The sequence below is a fragment of the Nicotiana tabacum genome, chromosome 21 (genome assembly GCF_000715075.1).
Source record: "Nicotiana tabacum cultivar K326 chromosome 21, ASM71507v2, whole genome shotgun sequence".
Taxonomy (NCBI): domain Eukaryota; kingdom Viridiplantae; phylum Streptophyta; class Magnoliopsida; order Solanales; family Solanaceae; genus Nicotiana; species Nicotiana tabacum.
In genome coordinates this window covers 13990208-14008539 of record NC_134100.1, presented here as the reverse complement: position 1 = coordinate 14008539, position 18332 = coordinate 13990208, and the positions used below count along the sequence as shown (strand labels likewise).

General features: G+C 39.5%; 1 protein-coding gene across 3 annotated transcripts; it reads left to right on the top strand.

Annotated features, from left to right (window-relative positions):
* Window positions 1-9376: 9376 nt before the first annotated feature.
* Window positions 9377-13578, top strand: LOC142175442 (uncharacterized). Of its 3 annotated transcripts, none has more exons than XM_075242224.1 (5): window positions 9377-9548; window positions 9637-9736; window positions 9825-9923; window positions 10012-12496; window positions 12578-13578. In XM_075242224.1, the coding sequence occupies exons 4-5, from the start codon at window positions 12470-12472 to the stop codon at window positions 13493-13495; spliced, it is 945 nt and encodes a 314-aa protein (XP_075098325.1). In that variant the 5' UTR covers window positions 9377-9548; window positions 9637-9736; window positions 9825-9923; window positions 10012-12469; the 3' UTR covers window positions 13496-13578. The 3 variants fall into 2 exon arrangements, 2 of the variants coding, with proteins under 2 accessions (XP_075098325.1, XP_075098324.1); XM_075242223.1 differs by having other exon boundaries at window positions 10012-13578.
* Window positions 13579-18332: the final 4754 nt, after the last annotated feature.

Genomic DNA, 18332 nt, shown 5'->3' with positions numbered 1-18332 from the left:
ACCTTATATTTAGTTTTGAAAATTATTTTTCTCGAAATAACTTCCCGCGTTTTAGCCCACCTTATCACACCACGTAGTTTCAAGTAGTTCCCCTACTAGCAACACGCGTATCAAGCCCACCTTATCTCATCGCATGTGTATCAACCCCTATCCTTATACCACCGCATGCGTATCAATATCCCAACATATCACAACTCGCACCTCAAGTGCCCAAATACCACAACTTGCCAAAAGAATCAACAATAATAATATTTTCACAACAAATAGCTCATGGCTCAACCATAATATGTACAAGTGTCTCAACACGGAAAGTGAATAGCTCAACAAAAATGGTATTTCAGCAATTCCTAACTTTGCTTTAATGTTATCATGGCTTTTACAACTTCAACATCAAAACTCAACAATAAAATATTTCCAGAATTAAAAATTTCAAGTAAGGTAACTGAACAGTCAAATAATTAACAAGGCAATAAAGAACAATTACTTCAACTAAGCATGTAAGGGCAATAACAAGTAAGAAATGAGACAAGTATTAACAATTTCAAATAAAGCATGTAAGAATGGATTAAAGATGATGAATTTAATATGTTATGACAATTCGATTAAAGGCATAAAAAGAATCTACATAGCTTAAACCGGTCAACTACCACATATAACCCGTGTACCCACTCGTCACCTTGCGTACACGGCTTTCACGTACTACAAATGACACAAAACAACTACAATCCTAAGGGGTAATTCCCCCACAAAGTTAGGCAAGATACTTACTCAAACATGCTAACTCAATCCACTAATAAGACTTTTCTATGAATATCCAACTCCGAACGGCTCAAATCTAGCCAAAATAACTTTATACCATAAATACAAACCATAGAAAACTATTTCGGATAATAAAATTACAATCTTTCAAGAAAAATCAAAAGGTCAACTCAAAAATTCAACCCTAGGCCTGCGTCTTGGAACCCAACCAAACTTACAAAATCCGAATTTCTATTTAATAACGAGTCCAACCATACTAAAATTATTTAATTCCGACCTCAAATCGACCATCAAATCCTAAAAATATAGCTTATGAAGTTTTCACAAATTTTCTAATTTTTCCAACTCAAAACACTAATTAAATGGTAAAAACATTGATGGATTCATGTATAATAGTCAAATCCGAGTTAAGATTACTTACCCCGATCAACTCCTTGAAAATCTCTCTCAAAATCGCCCAATACTGAGCTCTCTAACTCAAAATATGGTTAATAAAATAAAACCCTCGATTTCTCTATTTATGCCCAGGGATTTTCGCTTCTGCCGCTAGTCTTTCGCATTTGCGGAAAAGCCATCGCAGGTGCGGCCTCCACTAAGGCCCAGAGACTTCCGTTGTTGCGGACCAAATCCGCTCTTGCGGGTCCTTCTTCTGCGGACCAAAGCTCGCTTCCGCTAGCCCGCTTCTGCGGTTGCTTGACCGCACATGCGGTCCCATCTTGCCAGCCCAACCCTCGCTTCTGCACTCGTAGGCCGCTTTTGTGGTGCCACACCTATGGCTTAAAGTGCGCAGGTGCGATTGCACCAAAACCTTAGCTAGAAAGAATTCTTCCAAGTCCAATATAAATTCTGAATCACATCCGAGGCCTCCAGGACCCCGTCCAAACATACCATCAAGTTCCAAATCACATAACGAACCTACTCGAGGCCTAAAATCACATCAAACAACATCTGTTCTACAAATCGCAACCCAAATCAAACCTATTGAAGCCATAATTGACCTCAAATTTTGCACACAAGTCATAAATGACACAAGGACCTATTTGACTTACGGAATCGGAATCCGACCCCGATATCAATAAAGTCAGATCTCGGTCAAACTTCTCAACTTTCCAAACCTTCAACTTTCTAACTTTCGCCAATTCAGGCCAAAATGACCTATGGACCTCCAAATCAATATCAGAACACGCTCCTAAGTCCAAAATCACCATACGAAGGTACCGGAACCATCAAATCTCCATTCCATAGTTGTCTACACAAAAGTCAAACTCCGATCAACTCTTTCAACTTAAGCTTCCAACTTTGGGAGTGTCCATTTCACTATGAAATTCACCCGAAACCAAAATCAATTGCTCCGGCAAGTCACATAACCACAATATAATATAGAGGAGGCAATACATAGAATAAAGGAGTTAAAATATTCAAAACGACCGGCCGAATCGTTACATTGGGTAGTCGAGCGTATTTCTGTGTCTTACCATTAGGTAGTGTCACACCTCCTTTTTCACCGCGCCCGTAGGGGCGTAAAGAGAGTTTTTCCAATTAAAGGACAATCAAAACGAGATTTATTATTTAATTCAGAGTCGGCACTTGGGAGATTTATGGTGTCCCAAGTCACCGGTTGAATCCCGAATCGAGGAAAAGATTGACTCTGTATTACAGTCTGCGAACCAGAAATCTAAGTAAGGAATTCTGTTAACCCAGGAAAAGGTGTTAGGCATTCCCGAGTTCCGTGGTTCTAGCACGGTCGCTCAACTGTTATATTTGGCTTGAATTATCTGATTTTAACAATTATGAACTTATGTGCAAATTTCTAACTCTTACCGCTTTTATTATTATTATTATTTTAAAAGAGAATTGCAACGTTATTAAAACACGTTTTGAATCACGTCACATCAATGCACCCATGAGTTTGGACACGTTTTAACATCGTTGAGATTTGGATTTGGGTCGCATAAATGCGCACCCGAGTTTAGGGAAGTAATGTTATTAAAAGCGCGCCTGCAGTGACTAACGCGTTATTATTTTGGGGAAGGCCGTGAAATTTGCTAAACGGCCCATCCCGAATTCTATGTATTCATTATAACCAGTTATTGAGGGCCCCGCAGCTTGTGCGTTTTATTTGGCGAAGCTTGTCTCATTTTTTATTTTAAAGGGTAAGCCTAAAGCAACTATAATTTTGCTATTTTTATTGTCTCTGAAGTAAAAGATGAAGTCCTAATTAATTTGTTTTAAGAGCTACTTCCCCTTTAAGAAAGAAACTTATAATTAATCCGCATCGGGCCTCCAAGGCCTACCCGTGGGACAGCCGGCTTTCATCTCCAAATCCAAGCACAACTTTCCTGATCAGTTAACTAATTAACAATGATTACAATTATTAGCTTAATAACATATTACCATTAATTTCCAATCTCGTTTTAACTATTGACAATTGTCTATTACTATCAGATTGAAAACATGTACCATAACATTATTGTTACAACTAAAATATATTACTTGTCTAAACTACAACACTCACTAATGACAATATTGTCTAAAACTTACATAGATATACACATTATAAAATATATAAAAGAGAATTTTATAAGAATACATAGATACAAGTTTAATTCTTAACAAAATATGAATAACGAATGCACTCTTAATCAATAACCACATTTAAACCCATACTTACTAATTTCATCTCAATTTTATTAGTACAAGTGAAATTCATGAATTCCAAAAACACTTTCCTCTTGCAGCTTGCTTCTAATTTCAAAAATTATACTACAAAACAAAACTAAGCCCATATGACTTACATAATCACATTCCAAAATCCAAATAGTCCCGGAATCAAGCAGCCCAAACAACTTATAAATAGTCCTAATTATATAGTCGTCTATTATTCATGTAATATAAAACTGTCCTAGTTCAAATCCATGCAGTCCATATCATGTTAACAATCCAACTGGTTAAAAACTAAATAAGTACAACATTTAACTGACTATAATTACAAGTATTCAAATGAACTCGACTCTGGCATAAAACTACATTTTTCACTCCAATGTTGAACTTACATCAAGGGAATTCGAAGCATGTACTTGGAAAGGTAATCGAGAAGATGGAGAAGTTAGCAAACAGAAGGGAAGACAGCAGCAATCAGAAGTTCAAACAGCAACCCACACAACTACTTTCAGCCCAGAAATGAATCAGAGATTGCAGAAAAGTTTTTAAATCAAACAGGATAGGTAAATCAACCCAGGGCAGCACCCAAAATCAACCAAAATCACCCAGCAACAGATCAACTGGACCTTAAATGACTCGATTTAACCCAAGATCGACATGAAATAAAACCAGTAACTTCCAGAGTAATTCAAACAGCACTAATATAGCTTGGAATCGAAACCTTACACATTAGAAAGTTTCCAGCAATCAAATCCCTGGCAAAATAGCCACTGAACTCAAATTTGAACTACAAAATCCACTGGAACAGTTATTCTCTAAAAGGGTCCTAAGACTGACTCTCAAAACTGATTCAAATCTCTCCAGTTCTACACCTTTAAAAGAAGAAACTGAATACTGAAGCTCTCTCTTTCTTTTTTAGTACTGATTTCCGGACTAAAAAAAACCTGAACTCTTTTCACTTTCTGAAAAAAAATCTGATCAAAGACTCCTCCCTGTTGCTCTCAATATTTTCTGAATCTTTTCTCTCTCTCTCTCTCTCTCTCTCTCTCTCTCTCTCTCTCTCTCGCTATTCTCCAAAAATGATCCCCCCTTTTAAATCTGTTCAGGCCCCTATTTATATACAAACTACAGCCCCTTTTACAGCTCTTAGGAGCACTCAACCCCATTAATTAAACATTTTTCCCATGATATTCTCTAGAACTCCACTAGGGTCTATTTTGTCACCCATTAAGCCTCCCCATGCTATTGCTGATTCCCATCCCACTATTATGGGACACTACATTAGTTTAATGGTTATATTGGTACCTTTACTGTCAGACCACTCTCATTAACCATTTCAAACTTCTCAAATCCCAAACTACCCTCCTGAATGCCCTGAACTACTATCCTACCTCAACCCCCCTTTCAATCTGTACCAAATCCATCAGCTATAACCGATTCAACTAAGTTAGAAATCCTAACCACTGATCAACTAAAGGCTGAACTTAAACACAAGTTTAATTCCCTCGGACTCCAAACACAAACAGAACCACATTCAGCTTCAAACCAATAAACTCACACGACAATTGAACTCATATCAGAACGAACAGTATTGCAACCAAGATGACGGGTTTAGGGATTCAGGGAATAGACTAACACAATTCTACACTAAACATTAATACGAGCAAATGAAACTGTAAACACACTGAATGAACAACTGAATTCATATGCCAAGTCACGTCACGGAGTAGGGGACCAAACATTACACAAAGATGAAACAATTTGGCATAACAGCAAATGATTTGACCAAAACTACTGAACTACAATTAAGCCGGATTGATCGACAAAACTATTTAACCACATGTTGACTGATAGAAGAAAGCTGGACCAAGAAAAAGTCCGATGGAGAAGAAAAAAAGGAAAGTAATTGAAAAAAAAATCATAACTATAACGAATCGCAATCAGACAAACCATGAAACAATAAAAGAAAAGGTAAAGAAAAATACCTTAGAATTTCGGTCCCAGTTCCCGTTTGTTTTAGTTGAAACTCTCACTTGTGTTTGAAGTCGAGACGGACCTTAATCGAATGTTCTCGACTGAGAACATACGACTAAGGTCGACCACGACCTCAATCCTTTCCCTTTAGGGTTCGCTCTTCGTTTGAGATTCGACCAACTCCGCTCTGATTCGAGCAAAACTAGTAGGGGACTTGGGACGAGGGTGGGCTAGTGGTCAGAAGGTGTGAGTTTGGGAGGATTTAGGTTAGGCGCCGCCACCAGGGGATCTTGTGGCGGCGCTAGGATTCTTGGCTCAAAATCAATATTCGAGCGGCTGGGACTAGATTCAAAGGAATGGGAGGGTGGATTTGGAGAGAAGAGGTCAGGGCAGAGCTGTGATGTGAAATTGGGGGTCATTGGACGAACTAGGGTTCCGGCCTTATTTTTGATCTAATATTCGAAGCAAACGGTTGGGATTCGAGGGATAAGGGTTAGGGGTTCTGATTAGGGAGGTCGAGGGGAATCAGTGGTGTAAAGATGGGGTCGTTTGGACCACCGGAACCGCCGTGAGGCGATTTTCAGTGGGCGGAGCATGGTGGTAAGAGGCGGAGGATCCGTTTGGTCTCTGAAGCTCAGAGACGAAGAGGTGAGGGGGGGTTTGGCTTGGGGGCGGGGTATGGTTTGGGAATATATAGTGGATGAAGGATTCGATCCAGTCCGTTAGATTAATTAAAATTAACGGACTAGATTAAACACTTAATAGAAACGACACCGTTTCTTTTAGGCGGGGGTTGGGTCGGTTTGAATGTAAAGCGGGTCGGGCTAGACCGGGTGAGGATGGGGTGATCTGGATGTTGGATCAAGTCGTATCAACGGCTTGGATACGACATCGTTTGGATATATCTGGGACCGGCCGGTTTGGGACTGGATTGGGCGTGTGAGGTGTGTGAGAGTTTGGGCCTGATTGGTTCAAATTAAGGGATGACCCAGTCCGATTTCATTGCTATTTTTGTTCTTACTTTCTTTTACTTCTTTAAACTAATTTTTCAAAATTAAAAACCTAAAAATCCTAAATTAAATTATAAAATCGACAATTAACTTAAAATATTAGCTCTTAATAATAATTATCACACGAAATTAAACACCAATAAAGATAAAATCACACAATTTGGACATTAAATGCTAAAAATGCAAAGTACATATTTTTGTGATTTTTCCATTTTGTAAAACAAACTTGATTGTTTAATTAATTCCTAAATTGTAAAATTAAATCCTAAATGCACATGCAACACATATTTTTGTATTTTTCTTAATTAAAGTAGAAATAAACATGCACAGACAAAATACAAATAAATCACAAACAACATAAAACCATTTTATTTTGAATTTTTGGGAGTAGTTCTCATACGGCAAAAATCACGTGCTCACAGGTAGTAGTATTAATCTTGTACTATTTTACTCTTAGATTTCTATTATTACTTGTTATTTATTTTGTACTTATCTTATATTATCTTGTTGTTGTTACTGCCTTTTGATTCTGCCTCCTTTTTCTTTTTTCCTTGAACCGAAGATCTTCGGAAATAGTCTTTTTACCTTCATAGGGTACGTAAGGTCTGTACAAACTACTTTCTCTAGACCCCACTTGTAAAATTATATTGGGTCTGTTTTTATTGTTATAAACTGTGGAATAATAGCCCAAGGTAGATTTTTATTTTTCAATTTACTTATTGTGCAATTAGATTGTGATAATTAAACCAGTGATGCTTTTTACTATATCATTTTATCAATGATACAAATTCCAGTAATAGTGAAAACCAACACTAATGCAAATTAATTCATTAAAAGTTGTAAATCACGCTATTTCTTATTTTTCTCCCTAAACTGCACTCGATGACCTTATAAACGGGTGATCTTGGATTTTTGACCCTTGCTTATCCCGGGGCAAACCTTCAAGATCAAAAGTCAAAAGTTTATGTGCAAAACTTTTTAAACTCCATGAGATAAGCAGGGTCAAATCAAAATCACCCACTTCTAAAACCATCTTTGTAAATCACCCTGGTTGGGTTGTTGGGGCATCTTGGATAGAAAAGTAGCTGATGTTTTTTTCATTATTACACAGGTTATCTAAAATATTTATGGACCAGTATCCATTTACAACTTTTGGTATTGTGTGCCTTAAATTTAAATTGAATACCCCAAAGGCATACAGAGTTAATACCTATTGGACATTTTGACAGTAAAATAAAACAATTGAACATGTTTTGTCAAATAAGGGCATCCTGTCGACATGTCGATGTCATTTTCATGTGGTTGAATCAAAAGGCATCTATCTCATATGTTTCCTTTTACAGTTTTGGTCATAGCTTCGGTGTACACCAAACAAGACGTGAATTTTTAATACAAGGTGGGATTAGTATTATTCTTTTGACAATTTGAGCATAATTCATTGTACTATGATTGTACATTCACACGAATCTGAATCGTTGCTGCTTTATACAGTACCTTATTCCATTACCAGTACATGTCATTGCAGATTATATTTGCTAATTATTTAGCACGAGAATTATTAGTTCTATGGATTCCAGTATATAAACTATGGAATACTAGCTGAAGGTAAGAGTTTATTGTTCAATTTGTTAATTTATTGTGCAGTTAGATTACGATAATTAAACCAGGTAATGCTTTTTACTGTATTGATTTTATCAATCATACGAATTCCAGTAAAAAGTTGAAAATCAGCTCTGTAATAACTAAATTTCGCTCCTGAAAAATAATAATCAAGACAAAAAATATAGCGACAAATATTATATTTAATTTCAAGTGATGGGGTTACAATCACTAAAATATCTCTAAATCTAAAGAGATGTAGTCCTCTGATTCTTCTCCTCACGGATGATGGTTCAAGAGCTTGAAAACTTGATCTTGAACTTGACGGATTTCAGAGTTGTAGTACGCCACGAACGATTTGAAGCTCGTCACGAACCAAGATTTGGTGTTGGGTTATCACGAACGGAAGATTTGAAGCCGTTCGCCTATGACTTGAGTTCGCCATTGGAATTTGACCAAAGACGACGATTGCAGATATGGATAGAGACCTTGATATTATTCTTCAGAGCCGCTTTAACCTTTCCTTCTGCTTACTTGCTTGTTTTTTAGTCTTCTCCTTTGACCCCTTTATATAGGTGTGGGGTGGAGTAATCTCTAAGAAAACCCTAGTGGATCATTGGGCTTGAGGCTTATGGGCCGACCCATTTGATAGAAGACCAATTTGCGGGCTAGCCCAATAATATATTGGACTTTAATTTAAATCAATTCATTTTAGATTTAAATAATCGACCCAATTATACTAGCCCATAGTATCATTTGGACTAATATATATTTAATACATGATTAAATCCAAATTACTTGTGGATTTAAATTTAATAAAATTTTAATTGTCTACAAATGCCCCCTGCTTCAAGGCTTATCGCGGTGTAAGCTTGCTGAAACGAACTACGAGACTTGAAGTACCCGTGGACGTTGATATTTTTTTTCCCAGCACTTGTGGTGACTTCTACCGGTCAAATTTGAACTTTTATCGAGTTGCACATTTATGTGAACTGCTAAATACAAACTCCAAACAAAAATCAACCTTCCAATACTTTGGTTGTAGAACATGTGTGTGCAATGTAATTTGATGGAAGTAGCAATTGCAAATTTTAGTAATGGAGAATTCTTGCAAATTGTCAGACAACTTTTCATGTTTGTCTCTTTTTTTTTTTTGGTTATATTCCATGTTTGTCTCACGCGTTAGGTCTATTTCCTTTTTCACCAATTTGAATTTTGTCTCAAAATTTCCATATGAGGCTTGCTAGTCAACGACCAATTGAATCTTATTTTTTAAAGGAAAGTTCTTGTCCATCACGCTAACAACAACTGACTTAACACTTCTATAAATAGAAGAGGTCCTAGAACGTTTTCCATGAAGGTTTTCTGTCGTTTGTCCATAATTTTTCTTTGGCATCTATTTACAGTTTGTACCCCTCAAAAGAAAAATTTGCATGTTGGCATAGGAGCATCAAAAATACGAGCCGCTTCATTCTGCTAAAACAAGACACGGAGGGCTGCAACATATCCAAGAACCGGAGCAAAAATCCTTCTGTACCATTTTAGGTATTGTTTTTAATTTTTGTTTCACGTGCTGCCGCGTTTGATCTTTCTGCTTTGCGCGTCTTCACAAAAACTTCATATCTTGGTGTAGGAACGTTGAAATCACGAGAGGTTTGTGGCTACAGAAACTAGGCTCGGAGTACTAAAACATACCAAAAATTTGGATTTAAATTCGTATTGTATCATCTCAGGTGAGCTTCGTAATCTTGGTTCAAGTTCTGTCACGCTCGACATTTCAGTTTTGCGCGTCTTAACCAAAAAAATCATATCTTGGTGTAGGAATGCCGAAATCGCAAGAGGTTTGTGGCGACGGAAACTAGACTCGGAGAACTACAACATACCAAAATTTGGATTTAAATTCGTATTGTATCATCCCAGGTGAGCTTCGTAATCTTGGTTTAAGTTCTGTCACGCTCGACATTTCAGTTTTGCGCGTCTTAATCAAAAAAATCATATCTTGGTGTAGGGACGCCGAAATCGCGAGCGGTTTATGGAGACGGAAACTAGACTTCCGGAGCTACGACATAGATGAAAATCATAATCAGAATATGCTGATATATTCCCAGATGTTTTCTCGAATTTAGGCAACATATTATGATATGCTGCCCCATTCTGTCTTGCTATTTTTTTTCATAGATTCTTCCCTTTTTTTTTCACAGACTCTCGGAGCAGCACATAGGGCTATGAATTCCATCAGCAAGGATGTGTTTCATCGACCATGATACACCATACCCACACCTTGAGATTATTAGCGACAATCAGAATCCGTGCGCCCAAGTTCTAACTTTAAAAGTTCATCCTCCGGTGATAGGTGCTTTCCCGTTCGCTAGAAAACCGCTTGACGCCTCCCTTGATCTTGCAGAATGGTCAACTAGAGAGACGAAGGATGCATTGGACATATTTTTGGGCAAAGCAACCAATATAAAGGTCCTACTTTTGAAGTCCTCCACCCATCAAAAGGTCGCGTCTGCTAGTCCTCTTCATCGTGATTACGATGGACGTCTCGCCACTTGGAGTATTCCTCCTTCCGGCTTTGGTGAAGTTCGTTATACGTCCAAATATTGGGAGTGGGTAGAAGATGTTCTTACCCGCAACAAGTTGACTCTGGATGGCATCAAGGTCTATGACGCCATCTTTGCTTCGTTGTTCACATATGACTACAATGAGAATGTCCTCCGTGCCTTTTGTGAGCTTTGGCGTCCATCTACCAACACAATTTCTACCTCCATTGGTGAACTCTCCATCTCTTTGTGGGACTTGCGAGCAATCGGAGGCCTTCCGGTGCATGGGTCTTTCTATGACGAAGTTATCCCCTCGGCTAAGGAGTTGACACAAGAAGACGATCAAGGAAAACCTTTCCTCCCAAGAAGTTGTCTGCATCTGTTCTCGGCATTCTACAAACTCGTGAAGGATGATGTAAATGAGGTCTCCATTCATGATTGGGTGGAGTTTTGGTTTCGAGGACCGAGTAGGAATGCCAAGCCTCCGCAAAAGTCATCAAGGAATCGGACTACAAGGCCGAAGTTGAATCATAATCCTTCTGGGAATATTGACGCGAGCTTCCTACCACGAACCGATGAGGAGAATGCCCCCTTTATTGAGTTTGGCGTGGAGGAGTCACTTAGAGCTGAGACTTATTTGGCGGCTTTCCTTGCATGTTGGCTTTGCAAATTTGTGTTCCCCAACAAGAAGATCTACTGCATTCGTGCTAGTGTCTTCAAATCACGAGTCTGATGGCTCATGGAGAGAAGTTTTCCTTGGCGGTTCCCGTCCTTGCAAGTATTTATCATGGCTTGAAGGTCTCCACTTCTCAAGATTTGGGTGCCTGCAAAGCACTCTTTCCTATTCATTACATATATGGATGGATAGGAGCATATTTTGACACCTACTATCGTGTTAAGCGTCCACAACGAGGTCCGCAAATGTGCAAGGTTTCTGGCGAGAAGATGGCCAAGCATTTTGACCTTAGTAATGCCCGTGAGTTGTTTCATTAAGTTAGTGCGCGACAGTTTCACCATTTGGCTATGCTACAAAGGAGGGAATTGCATCTTACCGATCGTGGAGAACAATCGAATTCTTGGAGTGACTTTTTTATAAGTCTTCGCTCAAGCTTCATCACCCTTAGGCATGACGACATTCATATTGTGGAATCTTATAGCCCGCATAGGTTTAGTCGTCAATTCGGCTTTTGTCAAGATGTTCCTGGCAACCTCATAGAGCGACCCTATAACGGCTCACTGAAAATGCTAGTGCAATTCTGGGACTCATGTGTTCGTCTTGGAGGTCCATCAAAGGTTATTGTCCCTACGCGTCCATCAGAAGAGGGACCTCTAATGACTCGTGAGTATGCATATTGGTGGTCAGCTCGTCGAGTGCACTCTTCCCGACAAAGTACTCATATCATTTTGAAAGTTCCAAGGAAAGATGATATTCCTTTATCCTCCAAAGATGATCAACATCAAAAGAACACTCACGAAGGGTCTTCCAAGTCCAAGTTAAGATCGAAAGATTTGTCGCCAAGCACCAAGGTCTTACCCAAGTCTACCCCTTCGACGGGCGGGGAAGCCCATGCGGACAAAGGAGCTAAACATGTTTTGTTGACTTCCAAGACAACTACTGCCACTGTAGAGGTGACGAACAATCCTTGAAAAAGGAAAGTGCCTCCTACTTCACCAAACAAAAATATTGCGAAGACAACCAACGTCGTGCCAACAAACGAGGAAAGGACTCAAGCTTCTGCTTTGCCCAATGAGATTTTGAATGTTAGTGAAACTTCCAGTTCGAACGAGAGTGATGTTAGTCACGGCATACATTGGAATCGTTCAAAGAAGAAGGCTAAGGACACGAGCCATAGTGAGTTTGCTGACTTGGATGCTCTTAGTATCGATACTGGATTTTTCGTAGAGGGTGACCCTAGATCAACGATGTCATTGTCTGAACTTGAGAAACGAGTAAATATTATTTCCTTCAAATTTACTCCCTTTCTTCTTCTTTTTTGAAACACTAAAGTTTGCTGTTTTTTTTTTTTGCAGTTGGGCGCCAATGAGTTGTATGATGACGTGCTTGGTGAAGACACGGTGGAAGACTGTGTTACAAGCCCAAATTCCCTCGGTGTGGCCGCAAAAAGTCCTCACACTTTATTTGATGGTGTTGAACATCACACTGCAAACAATGCTCCGTCGGTAGATTTGAGTCTACCCAAAGAGCCGCACCTTGTTCTTCCGGAAGATGTTGTGCTTTCCAAGCCAGCCATGATGAGTAAGATGGAGGTTGCCGTAAGTCAAGCAAAACGTCTAAAAACCTTCGAGCCTACTCCATGGATGTTGCATCTTGATGCTCCAAACTTTAAGCCACAAGAGACTATTTCCCGTATAAAACTTTCTTTTGTTAACACGATGTGGCATACCTTGTGTGAATGGATCGAAGAGTTCTCTCTTGATTCTCTAGATAGTTTCACAAAGTTGGAGGAAAGTATTGCTTTGAGTCTTGAGGAAATTAAGAAAGAAAATGTTATTGATACTTCTACCTTAGAGGCTCTCGTCGAGGCTTTCTTCAAGACGTACGCAGATTACGATGCTTTAAGATCGTCCAAGATGACTAAAGAATTTCACCAAAAGTCACTTTCTGATGCACGACGACGCCTCGATGATGCAAAACGGGAATATGAAAAGGTGAGCGAGTCTGTAGAAAAACTTCAAGTCAGTCTTGCGAATGTTGAACAACAGCTAGCTTCCTTGGCCTCCAGAAAGAAGAAGATCATCGCACTCTTGGACAATCAACAGGTGAGGTTGGCTAAAAGTCAAGAGAACGTTGACGTTACCGAAGGGGAGATTTATACCATTGAAGCCAATCATCCATTATCTGACGATGAAGCAGAGAAATTATCCCTCCTAAAAGGGGCAGTTGAGACAAGCCGCCAACAAATCCTTAGCTTCAAACCTTTTTCATGATTTTAGAGTTTTTTTTTTGCTTAGGATTCTCGACTTGCGATTTTTTTTATAATTAATATCATGTAATGGAGTACTTATGTATTGGAGCAATAAAAGTATCTTTATTGTTTTTTTTTAATATGTGATATTTCCTTTTGAGACCCAGATTCCCTCCATTACTCCCAATTATTTCCTTCTTAAATTTCAGCATATGTCTTGTATGTTGGTTTTGCTGTTTCGCGAAAAAGAATTCATATTTTGCTGTAGGAGACTCCAAATCATAAGACGTTTGCTTCTACCGAAACTAGACTCATAGGAATAAAACATATCAAAAAATTAGCACGAATATCCTTTTGTATCATCTGGAATTAATTTTCAAAGTCGATCTACACGTCTGGCCCGTGTTTAGCTCACAGCTTTGCACACTCTGCGCAAAATAAATCACATCTCGAGATAGGAGCATCCAAATCACAAGCCATTTGCGTTGTCAGAAAATAGACTCGGAGATCTAAAACTCATATAAATTTCATAGCAAAACTCCTTTAGGACTGTCAACAGAAAATTCACGAAGTCGACTCAACTATAGTGAATTTTCAGATTTGTGTACCTTCGGCAAAAATAATTGTATCTTGAGCTTGGAGTGTCGGAATTGCAATCCGTTTGTGCCGTTAGAAATAAAGAGCAGAGATCTAAACTCATATAAATTTCATAACAGAACTCTTTTCGGACTGTGAACAGAAAATTCACGAAATCGACTCAACTGCAGTAAATTTTCAGATTTGCATACCTTCGGCGAAAATAATTGTATCTTGAGCTTGGAGTGTCAGAATTGCAATCCATACATATCATTAGAAAGAAGGAACGGATATCTAAAACTCATATAAATTTCATAACATAAAGCTTTTTGGACTGTGAACAGAAAATTCACGAAGTTGACTCAACTACAGTGAATTTTCAGATTTGCATACCTTCGGCGAAAATAATTGTATCTTGAGCTTGGAGTGTCGGAATTGCAATCCGTCCATGCCGTTAGAAAGAAAACTCAGAGACCTGAAGTATCTACGAATTTCATGGAAGAACTTTTTTTGGTCTACCAACAAAAAATTCGCAAAGTTGACGCGACTGCAGTGAACTTCCAGATTCGCATGCATATAGGAGTCTTTGCGGCATAAGACCTTCTGGATTAGTCAAAGTTCCAGATCACGTATTCCACACATTTTTTTTGAAGCTTATGCGCCTGAACTTAGAATGAAACTCTAAGCTGCCTATGTACCTCGGTGAAGAGGATCAAGTCATAACGTAGTTCAAAATAGGTGAGTTTTTTTGTGTGTCCTAACTTTTGCCTAGGCCGCCTCTTTTGAGGGTTTCGACCTAGCGGACTCTTTTTTTTTTGGGTGCCATTCGCAGTTTAGGCTCTTGCGGTCCAGGAGTATTACAACATGCAGTTTAGATTCTTGTGTCAAGGAGCGTAGCAACATGCAGTTTAGGCTCGTGCATTAAGGAGCTTCATGACTTGCAGTTTAGGCTCGTGCGTCGAGGAGCGTTTATTCTTCAAGGGTAGTACCTCTTAAAAAATTTCCCGTTGATAGGGCCAATTCTCATGCCACCTGCATCAACTAACTTGTAAGCTCCATTTGAAGAGGCTTCTTGCACAACATATGGACCATCCCACTTTGAAGTGAATTTGCCCCCAGATTTGCGAGAGGTGATAATAGGTCTTCTTACTGCAAGAACTTGATCGCCAACTTGGAAGGACCTCAATCAAACCTTTTTGTTGAAAGCACGAGAAAGACGGGCTTGATAACATTCAAGACTTTGTTGAGCTTCTAGCCTTTTTTCATCAAGGGACTCAAGTTCTTCAAGGCGCAGGCGAGCGTTTTCTTCCTCGGTAAGACCTTCTTGGACAGCGAGTCGCAAGGACGGTATTTGAAGCTCAAGAGGAAGAACTGTTTCGACTCCATAAACAAGAGAATAAGGAGTTGCTTGTATCGGCGTGCGATGAGTCGTATGATATGCCCACAAAGCTTCTTCCATTCTGTCATGCCAATCTCTTTTAGACTTGGAGACGACCTTCTTTAACAAGTTGCAAAGCGTCTTGTTAAATGCTTCGGCTAGTCCATTTGCAGCAGCATAATACATTGACGAATTACGTTGCTTGAAGCCAAAAAGTTCACAGATCTTGGTCATCAATTTATTATCGAACGGTTTGCCATTATCTGTTATTATATAACTAGGAATGCCGAAACGATATATGATGCTCACTCGAATGAAGTCTGCAACATTCTCTTTATTCACTTCCTTGAGAGCGACGACCTCTGCCCATTTTGAGAAATAATCAGTTGCGGCCAAGATGTATAGATGTCCTCCAGAAGATTTTAGAAGTGGTCCAACAATATCTAATCCCCAAGCATCAAATGGCCAAGATGCAACAGTAGGGTGTAACATTTCAGGAGGTTGGTGTATAAAATTTGCGTGAAACTGGCAAGCCTTGCATCTTCGAGCATAATCTAAGCAATATTTCACCATTGTCGGCAAGTAGTAACCCATCCTCTTAATGTGGAAGTGGAGCTTCGGCCCGGATTGATGTGATCCACAAACTCCAGAGTGTGCCTCTTGCATAGCTTGAGTTGCTTCATTTTCCCCTAAACAATGCAAGAGAACTCCCGCAAATGATCTTCGATACAAAGTGTCTTTGTAGTAAAGGAAGCAAGGGGCACGCCGACGAATTTCGGTCTTTCTTCTTGGATCTTCTGGAAGTATCCTATAACATAAGTAGTCGATCATGGTTTGTCGCCAATCAACCTTCACAGCTTCAGCGACGGCTACCAAACGCTCGAGCTTGCTTTCTTCGTCCTCGTTCTCATCTGGCGACACTATCCATTTTTGGTAGATAGTGATTTGTGTCTGGCCGGGCAGAGTCAATGTTGAAGCTAGAGTAGCTAGGGCATCAACCTTCTTATTTTCCTTCCTTGGCACATGTTGAAGAGTTACATTGCCAAGCCATCTAATCAATTTCTGCGCATAATCATAATAACGATGCAATTCTGGCTTTTTAACCTCGTAGCTACCTAGCAATTGATTGATCACTAACTCAGATCTCCAAAAATATGTAATTGGAGTTGTCTCGTATCAACGGCCATCTCAAGCCCAAGTATGAGTGTTTGATATTCCACAACGTTGTTGGTGCAATGTTGTGTTAAGGTGAAGGAATATGGCAAGACTTCCCCTTGAGAAGTGACAAACACAACACCTGCACCAGCTCCCTCACGAAGTGCGGCACCATCAAAATACATTTTCCACGGTGGTTGCACTTCGATGACCATCGCATCCTCATCAGGTAGTTCATCAGTCAACTTCCAATCATCAGGAATTGGATGATCTGCCAAGAAATCTGCCAAAACTTGTCCTTTCACATCTTTTTGTGGGATATACACAATCTCGAATTGTTGAAATTGGAGGTACCACCTTGCTAATCGATCATTGAGGACAGGTTTTGACATAACAAACTTGATCGGGTTCTCCCTTGAGACGAGACGGACGACATGAGCTTGAAAGTAGTGCTTCAGCTTTTGAATTGCAAAAACCAACGCCAGACACAACTTTTCGATCGGAGAATACTTTAGCTCATTTGGGGTCATCATCCTACTCAAGTAGTAGAGGGAATTTTCTTTATTTTCACCATTTTCCTGGGCCAAAAGGGCTCCCACTGACCTTTCTTGGGCTGCAATATATAGAATCAATGGCTTTCCTGGTATAGGGGCTGCCAGAACTGGAGGTTTCATCAAGTAGTATTTGATGCTTTGGAATGCATTGCTACAAGCTTGGTCCCATTCAAAAGGTATACCCTTCTTCATGAGTCGGCTAAAAGGTTGGCACTTCCCTGCTAGATTTGAGATGAATCTTCTAAGGTATGCCAATTTTCCTTGTAGACTTTTCAGTTCATGGATATTTTTGGGCTCGGGCATCTTTAAGATGGCGTCAACTTTGGCTTGATCTATCTCAATACCTCGATGTCGAACAATGAAGCCAAGGAATTTTCCAGAAGCAACTCCAAAGGCACATTTCAACGGGTTCATTCTAAGTTGATATCTCCGGAGTCGTTCGAACACCATTCTTAAGTCTTGTAAGTGGTCTCCTCTCTTTCTTGATTATACCACTAAATCATCCACATAGCATTCCACATTCTTGTGGAGGATGTCGTTAAAGATATTCTACATTGCCCTTTGATATGTGGCGCCAGCATTCTTCAAGCCAAAAGGCATTACTTTGCAGCAATAAATGCCTTTAGGAGTGCGAAACGCAGTAAGCTCTTCATATTTTGGTGCCATACGTATTTGATTGTAGCCAGATGATCCATCCATGAAAGACATCGCCTCGTATCTGGTGGTGGCATCAATCATAAGCTCTGGAATGGAGAGCGGAAATTCGTCCTTAGGGCATGCATTATTGAGGTCTCTAAAATCGACACAAACTCGAATTTGGCCATTCTTCTTCTTCACAGGAACAAGGCTTGAAATCTATGAAGGATATTTAACCTCTCGAATGAAACCAGCTTCGATAAGTTTATTGACCTCGGCTTCGATTGATGGGATCAATTCTGGCCTGAAGCGTCTTTGGGCTTGCTTAACAAGACGAGCTCCTTTCTTGACTGCGAGATGATAAACTGCTCCCTTAGGATCTAAACCAGGCATCTCTTTGTAGCTCCAAGCAAAGACATCTCTATATTCTTTGAGTAGCTCCACATAAGTGTTTTCTTCATCTGTGGTTAATAGGGCACTTACATAGGTGGGCCTGGAGTCTTCTGCAGTGCCAAGGTTGACTTCTTTCAATGTATCAACAGTCATTTTAATTCCTTCTT